The sequence below is a fragment of the Mytilus californianus genome, unplaced genomic scaffold (genome assembly GCF_021869535.1).
Source record: "Mytilus californianus isolate M0D057914Y unplaced genomic scaffold, xbMytCali1.0.p SCAF_1, whole genome shotgun sequence".
Taxonomy (NCBI): Eukaryota; Metazoa; Mollusca; class Bivalvia; order Mytilida; family Mytilidae; genus Mytilus; species Mytilus californianus.
The window spans coordinates 64,247,907-64,263,835 of NW_026262581.1; the positions used below are offsets into that span (position 1 = coordinate 64,247,907).

At 31.9% G+C, this 15,929-nt stretch overlaps 1 protein-coding gene across 2 annotated transcripts in view; it reads left to right on the forward strand.

Moving 5' to 3' along the window:
• The window catches only part of LOC127706061 (epidermal growth factor receptor substrate 15-like 1), a 35,660-nt gene extending 26,244 nt beyond the window's left edge, over positions 1-9,416 (forward strand). The window contains exons 14-21 of one of the 2 annotated variants that reach the window (XM_052210517.1): positions 65-214; positions 1,073-1,201; positions 2,126-2,276; positions 2,605-2,634; positions 3,174-3,268; positions 4,093-4,209; positions 4,832-5,110; positions 6,815-9,416. In XM_052210517.1, coding sequence (XP_052066477.1) covers positions 65-214; positions 1,073-1,201; positions 2,126-2,276; positions 2,605-2,634; positions 3,174-3,268; positions 4,093-4,209; positions 4,832-5,110; positions 6,815-6,844 — 981 coding nt within the window. In that variant the 3' untranslated portion in view covers positions 6,845-9,416. The remainder of the gene's footprint in view (positions 1-64; positions 215-1,072; positions 1,202-2,125; positions 2,277-2,604; positions 2,635-3,173; positions 3,269-4,092; positions 4,210-4,831; positions 5,111-6,814) is intronic. The other variant, XM_052210525.1, reaches the window with a different exon arrangement.
• Positions 9,417-15,929: the final 6,513 nt, after the last annotated feature.

The window sequence follows — 15,929 nt, forward strand, 5'->3', positions numbered from 1 at the left end:
CATAAACGTGGTATTTTGTATTTCAAAACATGTAAATTTATTAGATATGAATGCTTTCTTTTAGAATCAAGAAGAAGAACTTAATAAATTAAAAATAGAATTAAACACCTTGAGAGAAGAAGAAAAGAAATTAGAGCAAAACATTGATGGTGGTAAACAACAGATACAACTGTTTGCTAAATCAAAACAAGATATACAACAGCAAGTAAATCAGGTAAGGGAGACAATCTAAAATACAACAGCAAGTCAATCAGGTAAGGGAGACTATCTAAAATACAACAGCAAGTCAATCAGGTAAGGGAGACAATCTAAAATACAACAGCAAGTAAATCAGGTAAGGGAGACAATCTAAAATACAAGAGCAAGTCAATCAGGTAAGAAAGAAATCAAGACAGGATAATGATTGCAAAATATCATTATTTTGCCAATAGGCAACAGTAGTAGCCTTTTTCCAGATACAGACTTTAGAAAGTTGATTTCTAGAAGGAAACCATGCTAGAAAAAAAGATATAGGTTACGGTTGCTTTTCTTAACACAATTTGTACTATCTCCCTTGCCTATCAATTCTTCATTTAAAAATATATGTCTCGTCACAGGGTAGAAAAGACTTAAAAGTTCCTTTAGGGCTAAAGAACATATACTATTTTGCCTCAGAGTGCACTGAGTATCTAGTAATAAAAAAACCAGCTGTTCACAAGAGATCAAAACAAGATATACAACAGCAAGTAAATCTGGTAAAGGAGATCATCTGAAATTAAAACAGGATATGGAATGGGGACCCAATAATTTCCCCTAACAGTTTCTTGAAATAGTTTGCATCCTTTTTTTGTACACTAAGTGCAATACATGGTTTTTATAAATACCAATAGAGTAATCTCCCTTCAGCAATGACAATTGACAAAATATTTTCTATTGATATGTCATGTGCATGAGAACACAACAGTTAATACCAAGTCAGTGATGTTGAATTTAAGCAGCTAAAGTTAGATGTTGAGAGGAAAAGGAATCAAAAGACAGCAAGTTGCTGTTACTATTATGATTTATTGTGATATGTTTTGTTTTTTTAAATCAGGAAAAAATTAAAGTACAGCATTTGGAAGATAAACTTAGAGGAGCCCAATCAGGATCAGCTAGTATTAATGGTGAAGTGTCAGGCATATTTGCTTCACAGATTGATGATAACATGAGTACACAAGCTACAGTAAGTTTCCATACCTTCCAATATATAAGTCTAAGGAATTAGGATTCTAAATCAAAACTAGGTTTGGTGTAACTTATCCTTGGCATTACAACTGTACCATATTACAACAAGGATGGAAAAGTTACCTGTGTATGACAATTTGACAAAGGAGACCAACTGTTCTTCTTTACCCATTCAATCATTATTCACCAAGTCATATAAAAAAAATTTTCTGCTTCATACATGTGAAAATAATTATCTTACCAGTGAAACCAAATATATCCTAGCATAATGTAACATCGTTAATTTACTTGCTTTTCGTAGACTCTTAAACAAATTTGAAATAAAAGATTAATTTTCTTAAAAGATGAAGCATAATTCCAGCTGCTAAGTTCTAATTGAAATTCTTTTTGAGATTTAAGAGAAATTGTAAACAAAAAATAGTACATATATTTATATGTTGTGTTAATGGTGAAGTGTCTGGAATATTTGCTTCACAGGTTGATGATTAGTTGAGTATACTCAGAGCACTCACAAACATGTTTAACCCCGCCACATCCTTTATTTGCCCGTCCCAAGTCATGCAGGAGCCTGTAGTTCAGTGCTTGTCGTTGGTTCATGTCTGTCATATTTGTTTTTCGTAAATTGTTTTGTTATAAATTAGGCCGTTAGTTTTCTCAATTAACTATTTTTCATATTTTTCATGTCAGGACCTTTTATAGCTGACTATACAGTATGGGTTTTTCTCATTGTTGAAGGCCATACAGTTGCCTATAATTGCTTACATCCACTTCATTTGAACTTTAGTGGATAGTTGTCTCATTGGTAATCATACCACATCTCCTTAATTTTATACTCCTCTGCTTTACAAATTGACTACCAATATTTATCTTTAAATCAGTCATCAGCAGCAGCATTTCTGAACTGTCTCTGTATATATTTTAGCTTGGAAGTCCACATAGTACTATAAGTGGTTTTAGTGCAGGTTCCGGATTAGAGGATTTTAAAGATGATCCATTTAAGCACAAAGATCCTTTTGGTGGAGGAAGTACTGTTCAGGCTGATCCATTCCAGAGTGAAGATCCATTTAAAGAAAGTGAGTCATCTATTTATTTTCAGTCACACTTATTTGAAATGCAGGAAAAATTTTAATCACATTAAAATAATTGCAACCAAACAAGAGATCACAAATTTTGTGGAAATATTTTGTTTAAAATTAGAAAGTTCATGAGAAGTCTTGTGTGGAATAAGGGAAATTTAATGAAGTTGAAGGGTGTATAGAGGACAAAACTCAAAAATTGTAACCATGAATTTAAAAGTTACCAAATGGAAAATGAAATGACCAGCATACTTTTTATCCAGATAAAAAAATTCACTTCAGAAAAAAAAAATATAATAAATGAATTTAAAATTGTATATTAAAGAATATGGCATAGGTGATATCAACACACCAGGTAAGACAAATAATAAGGTGATGGGAATTAAAAATGTAAAGATTTGAGTCTGTTATAAGTTTTGGTGCCTGGTTTAATAATTTTTTCCCATGTTTACCCATTTTTAAGCTCACCTGGATGAAATAGTCAATTACTCCTTATGCTTGTTATTTCCCTTGAATGCCAATTTTTATTTTTACCCATTTTTGTTTTGATTTTTTGCAGAAAGTATAGTTGATAGAAACTGTAAAAAAGCAAAAATTATAAGATGGACATGATCTACAAAAAAGTCAAGTGGCCAAATTCTGGTTGACTCTGGAAGGAGTAATTAATTATCATTGAAAAAATAAATTTTAAACCTATAATTTTGCATTTTTCGTCTGAGACAATCAGAAATATTCTTATTGCATTGAATCATTTTTATGCAAAAATGACAGGTTAGCCATACAGGCTCCAACCTCTAGTTTAAAAATTACTTGTAAATGTATCGTATTACACTGTTTCAATTATGTATTATACTATTAGGAAGCACAACTTACACAGCTCTATTCTATTTTCAGGTGATCCATTTAAAGGTAATGGATTTTCTTCAGATCCATTTGGAGCTGAAGATCCTTTTAAAAGTTCATTTGGTGATACATCAACTTCCAGTAAGGTAATTATCAGGTTTTTGATAAATGAAAAACATTTTTATCCTATTAAAATTTAGTCAGTCAACAAAAACAATATATTAGATTAAAGTTGATTTATCTGTCAAAAGAGAAAAGTTTTGTATTTTGATTTCTTCAGCCAGGACTGAGATAGTATATAAAAAATGGTTAATGATGAAAGGTTTGTAGCAATACCGGATTACTGTGAATGCCTGAAGGTGGACTTTCATTATCTTTCTTTTTAATTGTAGCAATTTTTTTACCATGATTACAAATGCAGTTCAACATGTGTTACGTTTTTTAAAAAAAAAATGAAATAAGAAATAATAGTAAAATTTTATCACTGACAGCATTGTACAACTATTATTTGAGAAAACTATAAACCCAAATTTTTTTCATTGATACTTTTTTTTTGTGTGTTTAGACTTTTCTACTTGAGTTTTGGGAAATTTATTTTTTATGATTGTAGCTTTGTTGGTGTATTCATATAAGGGAAGACCCACGGTTGACTTTCTCACATTATATTTCTACTTATGAAAGTGGCATAACTAAATCACTCACAAAAATTAGTTGGTTTACAGTGTGAGATGAATCTTTTGTATAAACTTGTTATAACCAAGGAGCCTTAGAGTCTGTTTGGGGTTGAAGATGGCTATTTTCAAGGTTGTTACAGAGGTCAGGCTCTGTTGAGTTCTATTTTTTTTTTAATTTTCTTATCTCCAATTTTATAAATTTTTTGTTATCATTTTGCCTTGATTGTTACCTAATTTTATACAGATTTAGATTCCAAAACAGTATCATATTTATGGTAATGTTTAATCTTTTTCAGAGTGATCCATTTGGTAATGTGGACCCATTTAGTGGTTCTTTTTCATCAACATCATCGTCAAGTAGTAAAAAAGCCAATGATTCTTTTGATCCTTTTGGAGGAAGTGGTAAACCATCTGTAAGTTTTAGTTAATGAATTATTAATTGCCAGATAAGTTCTTCTACTATATGACCAAAACTATCTGTGTACTAGATGGCAGTGCCTTATATAAAAAAATCTGTCTGCCAGCACTTCTACGTCGTACGACAAGTCAAAATTCCCTCCTCTGATTTCCAAAATTTGTATGCACAGTGTTAATACCTATTAAAGGAAAGAAGGTCAAATTCGATTTTGTTAAATTTGAATAACAAGTTTTGGTTAAAAAACATTAGTTTTTGATAAAAAAAAAATCAAAAATTTTGAGAAACATTTTTTTTGTGCTCTAGTTATATTCAAATTTGATCTACAGATATAATAAACTATTCCAAATTGATTCCAGGCGTCAAAAATTCTCAAAACTTACAATTTGTTACAAATACAATACAAGCTTACTGTTCGTAGAGGGTTTTAACCTTTGTAGTATGGAAAAGATAGCTTATAAACAAATCTGTTTCCTCTATAAAGTCTTTTAGCAGTTTAAGATAATGCTTTGTTGAGATAAATAATATCTGTTGTGATAGAAGAATATAAGTTGAGTAGAAATTTTATTATGAATAGACGACCTCATAAATTCAATTTTTTGTTTTCTTTTTATTTCTAGAAACCAGGCTCATTGTTTGCAGATGCTGATCCATTTGCACCTAAGTCATCATCCCCATCTAAAAAAAGTTCCCCATCACCTGCTTCATTTTCCAAAGAGAAAAAGAAACCACCCCCACGACCTGCACCTCCTAGAGGAACTAGTCCTAATCCAATTAAAGCAGCATCAGCTGCATGGAATGATCCATTTGCTGGGTCTGATCCATTTTCTGGATCAGGGGCACCAAAGTCAACAGGAAATGATCAGTTTGCTAATTTTGCTGATTTTAGTCCTGGAAAAGTAAGTACAAAAAAATCATAGTTTTTTTTTTTTTTTTAATAATCGCCCATGCAGCATCTCTGCTATTTGACTTCTTGCTTAGAGATAATGAGAAGAAATAATGTTTAACATATACTATCAATTAGTTATAAAGTAAGTACCAGAATTTGTATGAGTATTGTTACCACAACTGATTTAAATTACCAAATGAAATATTTATACTATTACTGTATGAAGTGAGAAACAAATATTTCTACAATACAGACAAATTAATTTTCATCCAAATTCAAAGTGCAAAGTTTTTTTTAATATTTTGAATTTATATGTCAAAAGAAAAAACTTGTATTGTACAAAATGCAGTAATAGATTGAAGGTGACAGTAGTTTACAGAAATTCAAATCTCATGAATTATGATAATTCAAATCAAAATTTATAAATAAGCACCATAAAACACTAGAGGCTGAGGGAATCTCATGAAATCCAAATGCATCGAGACCAGTGAATGGACAGAGTAAGTGCCTCCTGCTTTGCATGCATCACCCGCCATACCAAACCACATTCAATCAAAATGTTATATGTTCTTCTCTTATGTTTTTGACAATATGATTGTATAAGCTTACTTTAAGGATCTTTTCGGACAATCTGCAAAAGATTGTTCATTCTCTGTGACATCATCCGACATGATCACCTTTTTCCATGGTGTCACAATAATAAATTTAGAGAAAGCAAATAAAATTTGATGTCATATTCCAATGCCTACCAATGACGATCTGAGAAAATAAGCATAACACAAATGGATTATTAAAAAGAATTAGCTGGCATTGAAAAAATTTAACGGATGAGAATAAGAAGAAACAGATAAACCTCATGTCTTATATATAAGGTCACAAGTTGACATAAACTTTTACCTGGTATCTACAATGCTGAAATAGGAATTTCACTGCTTCAAAAAATTATTACAAAGTAACTTGAGTATTTACATTGTAAACATTGACACAGCATTGAACTTATTACTCATAATGATGGGAAACTGAAAGATATTTATTTAATACAATGAGTATAACGTGACGGTACCCAAATTGCACCTATTTTGACAGTTTTTTCACCTACATTTATTTATGATGCAGACAAAAGTTTCCATTCTGTGTTTATTTTGTAGATGTGTCATTATTTTCTATATGGTTCCACCAATTTGATTTTGAATCCATATTGAATCATAGAAAAATGGGTTTGAACCGACCTCCAAACGATCCATGATTTTGTAATGAGGAGTACCCAAATTGCCTCCATGCTTAAATTCACATCCTTAAAAATCTAATAACAGATGTTTTGTTTTATTTCTTCAAATGTTAAGAACAATTTGACATTAGTCCATGCTTACTATTCATTTTTTAAGAAATGAATGCTTGTAACATATTTGATTTGCTCATTTTTAAAAGATGACTTTTTGTGAACGTCGCATGGCGATGTTTTCGTAGATTTACTTTTTCCAGAGAATGCTTCGTCTGTTGATATATACTGTGAACGTTTTGTGTATATTTAAATATATTTACCTATGTTGAAAGATTTGTATAATGTCATATCATAAAAATACAAATTATTTAGTCTCAAAGAAAACTTGTAAGATTTCAGCTGTGATTTTTGTTGAATAGGTGCAATTTGGGTACTGCGACGTAATATTTAATACTGTATTTTAACCATTGATTTCTTAAATTGGTATTTCAGTTTGATGATACAAATGCTTGGGGAAGCTGAAATCTGTATCCTATCATAAGTGGACCAATAAATTCCCACCCGTGCTGCCACACGTGCAATATTGATTATTAATTGTTGTATACGAGGTTAGGATGTGTGTTGTTTTTGTTATCAGTGAGCTTGTTTACATTACAACCAGTACATTTCAACCACTATTGTTTGTATTGGCCAAAAACAGTAACAATCATTAACTGATTATATCATTTATCCAAAAATATTCATAAAGGAATTACAGTGACACTGCTAGATGTCGTTCAAATTTTCAGTGAGCATCAAAGCAAAGCTTCTTTGGAACAAAAATTGTCTTTTTCTTGCACAGCTTTTTGAAACCAAACATGTTGTTTACCATTTTTGTGTAGATATGTTGTGTATTAATGTGCCAAACTGTTGATTATGCAAATGTTAAAACCTATGAATTATAACTACCAGTCAAAGAAAGCTACGGGTTTTCACCCCATAAGTAATATATATGTGTTCAATTAAATTATAAATCTTTCCTTATACTGTGTAAATATGCTTATTGATGAATGCCAGTATCTGTGGATACCTGATAATTAATTTCAAGGTTATATTCTTAAATTCAAGGCTTTATACTCAGCACAGGTCAAGTCAATGCAAACTTGGCTTTTAATTGGATAGTAACTGTTGTGGTTTTAATCAACTTTAATATCCATTAAAATTGGTACTCTAAAATGATAATACTTTCAAATCTTTTGTAAAATTATCATATTAATATGTGGTGTTTTTGCATTTGTCACATAAAACAATGTTAATCTATTACAAGTGGTTGTCAAAGATAAAAAAAATATATAACACTATCATCTTGTTTAATATTAAAATGACTGATAAAACTGTTACTGTTATTATAAAGTAGTGACTAAGTATCAATATATTAAATGTTTTATTGTCTTTAGATGTAGTAAGGACATTGTAATGTTGTTTAAATCCTGGTTATTTGAAATACATATGTTGTCAGGACAATGACAATTAGGAAAACAATGGTAGGAACATTTTACAATTAGTCTTGTGACTTAGTAACTTATTGTTAGACAATAGAAATGGGGGATTGGAGCACAATTCATTAACTATTTTTCATCCAAATTTGTGTATAATCCCATGAAGATGACACTCACCTCTTTGTTATGTATAAGCTCATAGCAATCTTTTTAGTATAAATTTCTTTTTATATCACCATTCATCTTCAGGTATTTGGTATGTTGTTCCAGTTTGTCGCATAAACTATTTATTTACATTGAAGTTTTTTCATTTATGACTTAAAATTGCTGTTTTTGACAGTTCAACCATTAAAGAGACCTGATTTGATTAGAATTTTCGTTTGGGATATCCCAAAAATCGTTCTTATAGAAAAATGAAGTAAGAGATACACAATTATATAGTGTAATGCACATTCTGTAAACAAATTCTCTGAAATCTATTCTCAGGTTTTGCAGATAAGGGATACATAGATAGAAAATACTGAAAGTCTATGTAAAACAGAAAATCCCCAAATACTGTCAAAACAAAATGTATATCAAGTTCAGGAACTGTAGATTTGGTAATGAACTACACTTAAATATCAGAGATACTGGATAAAATGGCTAACCATGTTTAAAATAATGGCTAAGTGACAAAATTTTTGTGATATTTATCCAGTTTAATAAATGGCATAGAAAACAAATTATAATGGAATTTCTGAAATAGAGATTTCTGATCACAAAGATTTCAATGTGCATTTCCTTTAAAAATTGATACTTAACCAGAGTTTCATGAATGTTTGAAAAGAAAGACCGCCTCAAGATATCCTTGTTGTTTTGTGTCATTTTGGTGTATGCTCAGTTTGCTCATATTAACTGAATTTCGTGAATATGGAGGAAAAGTTTCAAACAGGGCAAGATCTTTGTCCTTAAAATTGAGGGTTTTCAGTCTGATGATCAGCAAGTGGAATACAACACTCTCATAATCATTTGAAGGAACCAACAGTTTTTTAGAATTATGGCATGTTAATTTTGCAATTTTAAGAATTTCAATACTTTATTTTTTTCAAATATTGACAGTTGTGAAGTTCAGTGCATCACGTTTTCTTATCCTCAATTGTTTTTATTTCTGTCCAGTAAACACTAATTTTTGAATTTAAGCATTGTCTTGCTTATCAAGTTTTCTTTATATTTTTACTTTATTGAACAATCAATACCATTCAGTCTTATTTTATTTCAAGGTTTTCATAATATCAGTGTTAAACAATAAAATAGTGTTGTGTTTCTTTTGATCTTAAGCATATAAATATAGATATATAAACATACTTTATTTCTGTTTTATTGAAAGATGTTATTCTATAATGGCTGTGTCATGTTTAATTGCGTTGAAACACAAAAGTGTTCATTATCCATTATCATAACTTCTGTTTTATAAGTTGAGATTTTTTATTTACATGAGAGCTGTGCTTTCAGTCATGAAATATTTTATTGTGATATCTGTATTCCAGTTTTATCTTAGTTTCTCATTTTAATTAATGTACATCTGAGTATGAATTCATCATTTGTAAATATTAGCAATAAATTATATCAATCATTAATGTATTCTTTTATCATCTCTTTACTCTCTCCATCCAAGTCACAATTTGTAAAAGTAAACCATTATATGTATGATTATAAACCACTTCTTGAAATTGTTCCATAGACAAGGAAGAAAAGTGTACATTGAAGGTCATGTTCAAAAGTTTACCATAGCCCTCAGGTGTTCCCATAATGATACATGCATTCAAAAATTTATATCACTACCAATCAGTAGAGGGTTATGTTGGTTGATATAGCTGGCTAGTATATCATTGACATTATATCACTACCAATCAGTAGAGAATAATGTTGGTTGTGGTTGGTTGTGGTAGTTGGCTAGTTTACCATAGCAATTATATCACTACCAATCAGTAGAGAATTATGTTGGTTGTGATTGCTGGCTTGTATATCATTGACATTATATCACTACAAATCAGCAGAGGGTAATGTTGGTTGTAATAGCTGGCTAGTATATCATTGACATTATATCACTACCAATCAGTAGAGAATTATGTTGGTTGTGATAGCTGGCTAGTATATCATTGACATTATATCACTACCAATCAGTAGAGAATTATGTTTGTGGTGATTGGTTGTGATAGTTGGCCAGTGTATCATACCCTTTATATCACTACCAATCAGTAGAGCATTATGTTGGTGGGTATTGATTGTGATACAAATTTGTTGTTGGTAAGTGTATCTTACCCTTTATATCACTACCAATCAGTAGAGAAGTATGTTGGTGGTGATTGGTAGTGATATGTGGCTTGTGTATCATACCCTTTATATAACTACCAATCAGTAGAGGATTATGTTGGTTGTGATAGTTGGCTAGTGTATCATACCTTTATATTTCAACCAATCAGTAGAGGATTATGTTGGTTAGTGTATCATTGCCATTATATCACTACCAATCAGTAGAGGATTATGTTGGTTGTGATCAAATAGTAGTAGATTATATTGGTTGTGATAGTTAGCCGATGTATCACATCCATAATATAATTAGCAATAAATAGAGGATTATTTTGGTTGTGATTGCTTTTTATAGTTTGCTAGTGTATCATTTCCATTATATTTACACATATCAGTATAGGATTATGTTGGCTAGTGTACCATAGTCCTTATATCAATAACAATCAGTAGAGGGTTCTATTGATTGTGATTGGTTGTGATAGCTGGATAGTGTATCATATCCCTTATATCACTACCAATCGGTAGAGGAATATGTTGGTTGTGATTGCTTGTGATAGTTGGCTAGTATATCGTAACCTTAACATCATTATCAATCAGTAGAAGATTATGTTGGCTGTGATTGCTTGTGATAGTTGGCTAGTGTATCATACCCTTTACGTCACTATCAATAAGTAGAAGATTATGTTGGCTGTGATTGCTTGTGATAGTTGGCTAGTGTATCATAACCTTAACATCATTATCAATCAGTAGAAGATTATGTTGGCTGTGATTGCTTGTGATAGTTGGCTAGTGTATCATACCCTTTACGTCACTATCAATAAGTAGAAGATTATGTTGGTTGTGATAGCTGGATAGTGTATCATATCCCTTATATCACTACGAATCAGTAGAGGATTATGTTGGTTGTGATTGCTTGTGATAGTTGGCTAGTGTATCATACCCTTTACGTCACTATCAATAAGTAGAAGATTATGTTGGCTGTGATTGCTTGTGATAGTTGGCTAGTGTATCATACCCTTTACGTCACTATCAAACAGTAGTAGATTATATTGGTTGTGATTGTTAGCCGTTGTATTACATCCATGATATAACTAACAATAAATAGAGGATTATGTTGGTTGTGATTGCTTTTTATAGTTTGCTTGTGTATCATATCCATTATATTTCTACCAATCAGTATAGGATTATATTTGATAGTGTACCATAGTCCTTATATCACTACCAATCAGTAGAGGATTATATTGGTTGTGATTGCTTGTGATAATTGGCTAGTGTATCATACCCTTTACGTCACTATCAATCAGTAGAAGATTATGTTGGTTGTGATTGCTTGTGATAGTTGGTTATTGTATCATACCCTTTACGTCACTATCATTCAGTAGTAGATTAAGTTGGTTGTGAATGGTTTTGATAGTTGGCCGGTGTATCACAGCCCTTATATTACTACCAATCGGTAGAGGATTATGTTGGTTGTGATTGCTTGTGATAGTTGGCTAATGTATCATACCCTTTACGTCACTATCAATCAGTAGAAGAATATGTTGGTTGTGATAGCTGGGTAGTTTATCATAGCCCTTATATCACTACCAATCGGTAGAGGATTATGTTGGTTGTGATTGCTTGTGATAATTTGCTAGTGTATCATACCCTTTACGTCACTATCAATCAGTAGAAGATTATGTTGGTTGTGATTGCTTGTGATTGTTGGTTAGTGTATCATACCCTTTACGCCACTATCAATCAGTAGAAGATTATGTTGGTTGTGAATGGTTTCGATAATTGGCCAGTGTATCACATCCATTATATAACTAGCAATAAAAAGAGGATTATGTTGGTTGTAATTGCTTGTGATAGTTGGCTAGTGTATCATACCCTTTACGTCACTATCAATCAGTAGAAGATTATGTTGGTTGTGATTGGTTGTGATAGTTGGCCGGTGTATCACATCCATAATATAACAAGCAATAAATAGAGGATTATGTTGGTTGTGATTTCTTGTTATAGTTTGCTAGTGTATCATTTCCATAATATTTCTACCAATCAGTATAGGATTATGTTGGCTAGTGTACAATAGTCCTTATATCACTAGTAATCAGTAAAGGGTTCTGTTGGTTGTGATTGCTTGTGATAGTTGGCTAGTGTATCATAATCTTTACGTCACTAGCAATCAGTAGAAGATTATGTTGGTTGTGAATGGTTTCGATAGTTGGCCAGTGTATCACATCCATTATATAACTAGCAATAAAAAGAGGATTATGTTGGTTGTAATTGCTTGTGATAGTTGGCTAGTGTATCATACCCTTTACGTCACTATCAGTCAGTAGAAGATTATGTTGGTTGTGATTGGTTGTGATAGTTGGCCGGTGTATCACATCCATAACATAACAAGCAATAAATAGAGGATTATGTTGGTTGTGATTTCTTGTTATAGTTTGCTACTGTATCATTTCCATAATATTTCTACCAATCAGTATAGGATTATGTTGGCTAGTGTACAATAGTCCTTATATCACTAGTAATCAGTAAAGGGTTCTGTTGGTTGTGATTGCTTGTGATAGTTGGCTAGTGTATCATAATCTTTACGTCACTAGCAATCAATAAGAGGATTATGTTGGTTGTGATTGCTTGTGATAATTGGCTAGTGTATCATACCCTTTACGTCACTGTCAATCAGTAGTAGATTATGTTGGTTGTGATAGTTGGCTGGTGTATCACATCCATTATATAACTAGCAATAAATAGAGGATTATGTTGGTTGTGATTGCTTGTGATAGTTGGCTAGTGTATCATACCCTTTACGTCACTATCAATCAGTAGTAGATTATGTTGGTTGTGATTGGTTGTGATAGTTGGCCGGTGTATCACATCCATAATATAACTAGCAATAAATAGAGGATTATGTTGGTTGTGATTGCTTGTTATAGTTTGCCAGTGTATCATTTCCATTATATTTCTACCAATCAGTATAGGATTATGTTGGCTAGTGTACCATAGTCCTAATATCACTACTAATCAATAAAGAGTTCTGTTGGTTGTGATTGATTGTGATAGTTGGCTAGTGTATCATAACCTTTACGTCACTATCAATCAGTAGAGAATTATGTTGGTTGTGATAGCTGGGTAGTGTATCATAGCCCTTATATCACTACCAATCGGTAAAGAATTGTGTTGGTTGTGATAGCTGGCTAGTGTTTCATTGACATTATATCACTACCAATCAGTAGAGAATTATGTTGGTTGTGATTGCTTGTGATATTGGGCTAGTGTATCATATCCCTTATATTACTAGCAATCAATAGAGCATATGTTGGTTGTAATAACTTGTGATAGTTGGCTAGTGTATCATTGATATTATATCGCTACCAATCATTAGAGGATTATGTTGGTTGTGATTGCTTGTGATAGTTGGCTAGTGTATCATACCCTTAATGTCACTATCAATCAGTAGAAGATTATGTTGGTTGTGATTGGTTGTGATAGTTGGCCGGTGTAACACATCCATAATGTAACTAGCAATAAATAGAGGATTATGTTGGTTGTGATTGCTTGTTATAGTTTGCTAGTGTATCATATCTATTATATTTCTACCAATCAGTAAAGGATTATGTTGGCTAGTGTACCATAGTCCTTATATCACTAATAATCAGTAGAGGATTATGTTGGTTGTGATTGCTTGTGATAGTTGGCTAGTGTTTCATACCCTTTACGTCACTATCAATCAGTAGAAGATTATGTTGGTTGTGATAGCTTGTGATAGTTGGTTAGTGTATCATACCCTTAACGCCACTATCAATCAGTAGTAGATTATGTTGGTTGTGATTGGTTGTAATAGTTGGCCGGTGTATCACATCGATAATATAACTAGCAATAAATAGAGGAATATGTTGGTTGTGATTGCTTGTTATAGTTTGCTAGTGTATCATTTCCATTATATTTTTACCAATCAGTATAGGATTATGTTGGCTAGTGTACCATAGTACTTATATCACTACCAATCAGTAGAGGATTATGTTGGTTGTGATTGCTTGTGATAGTTGGCTATTGTATCATACCCTTTACGTCACTATCAATCAGTAGAAGATTATGTTGGTTGTGATTGGTTGTGATAGTTGGCCGGTGTATCACATCCATAATATAACTAGCAATAAATAGAGGATTATGTTGGTTGTGATTGCTTGTTATAGTTTGCTAGTGTATCATACCCTCTACATCACTATCAATCAGTAGAGAATTATGTTGGTTGTGATTGGTTGTGATAGCTGGGTAGTGTATCATAGCCCTTATATTACTACCAATCGGCAAAGAATTATGTTGGTTGTGATAGCTGGCTAGTGTATCATTGACATTATATCACTACCAATCAGTAGAGAATTATGTTGGTTGTGATTGCTTGTGATATTGGGATAGTGTATCATATTCCTTATATTACTAGCAATCAGTAGAGACATATGTTGGTTGTAATAACTTGTGATAGTTAGCTAGTGTATCATTGACATTATATCGCTACCAATCATTAGAGGATTATGTTGGTTGTGATTGCTTGTGATAGTTGGCTAGTGTATCATACCCTTTAAGTTACTATAAATCAGTAGTTGATTATGTTGGTTGTGATTGGTTGTGATAGTTGGCTGGTGTATCACATCCATTATATAACTAGCAATAAATAGAGGATTATGTTTGTTGTGATTGTTTGTTATAGTTTGCTAGTGTATCATATCATTTAAATCACTACTAATCAGTAGGTGGATTATGTTGGTTGTGATTGCTTGTGATAGTTGGCTAGTGTATCATACCCTTTAAGTCACTATAAATCAGTAGTTGATTATGTTGGTTGTGATTGGTTGTGATAGTTGGCTGGTGTATCACATCCTTTATATAACTAGCAATAAATAGAGGATTATGTTTGTTGTGATTGTTTGTTATAGTTTGCTAGTGTATCATATCATTTAAATCACTACTAATCAGTAGGTGGATTATGTTGGTTGTGATTGCTTGTGATAGTTGGCTAGTGTATCATACCCTTAACGTCACTATCAATCAGTAGAAGATTATGTTGGTTGTGATTGCTTGTGATAGTTGGCCGGTGTATCACATCCATAATATAACTAGCAATAAATAGAGGATTATGTTGGTTGTGATTGCTTGTTATAGTTTGCTAGTGTATCATACCCTATATTTTTCTTCCAATCAGTATAGGATTATGTTGGCTAGTGTACCATAGTACTTATATCACTACCAATCAGTAGAGGATTATGTTGGTTGTGATTGCTTGTTATAGTTTGCTAGTGTATCATATCCATTATATTTCTACCAATCAGTATAGGATTATGTTGGCTAGTGTACCATAGTACTTATATCACTACCAATCATTAGAGGATTATGTTGGTTGTGATTGCTTGTGATAGTTGGCTAGTGTATCATTCCCTTTAAGTCACTATAAATCAGTAGTTGATTATGTTGGTTGTGATTGGTTGTGATAGTTGGCTGGTGTATCACATCCATTATATAACTAGCAATAAATAGAGGATTATGTTTGTTGTGATTGTTTGTTATAGTTTGCTAGTGTATCATATCATTTAAATCACTACTAATCAGTAGGTGGATTATATTGGTTGTGATTGCTTGTGATAGTTGGCTAGTGTATCATACCCTTTAAGTCACTATAAATCAGTAGTTGATTATGTTGGTTGTGATTGGTTGTGATAGTTGGCTGGTGTATCACATCCATTATATAACTAGCAATAAATAGAGGATTATGTTTGTTGTGATTGTTTGTTATAGTTTGCTAGTGTATCATATCATTTAAATCACTACTAATCAGTAGGTGGATTATGTTGGTT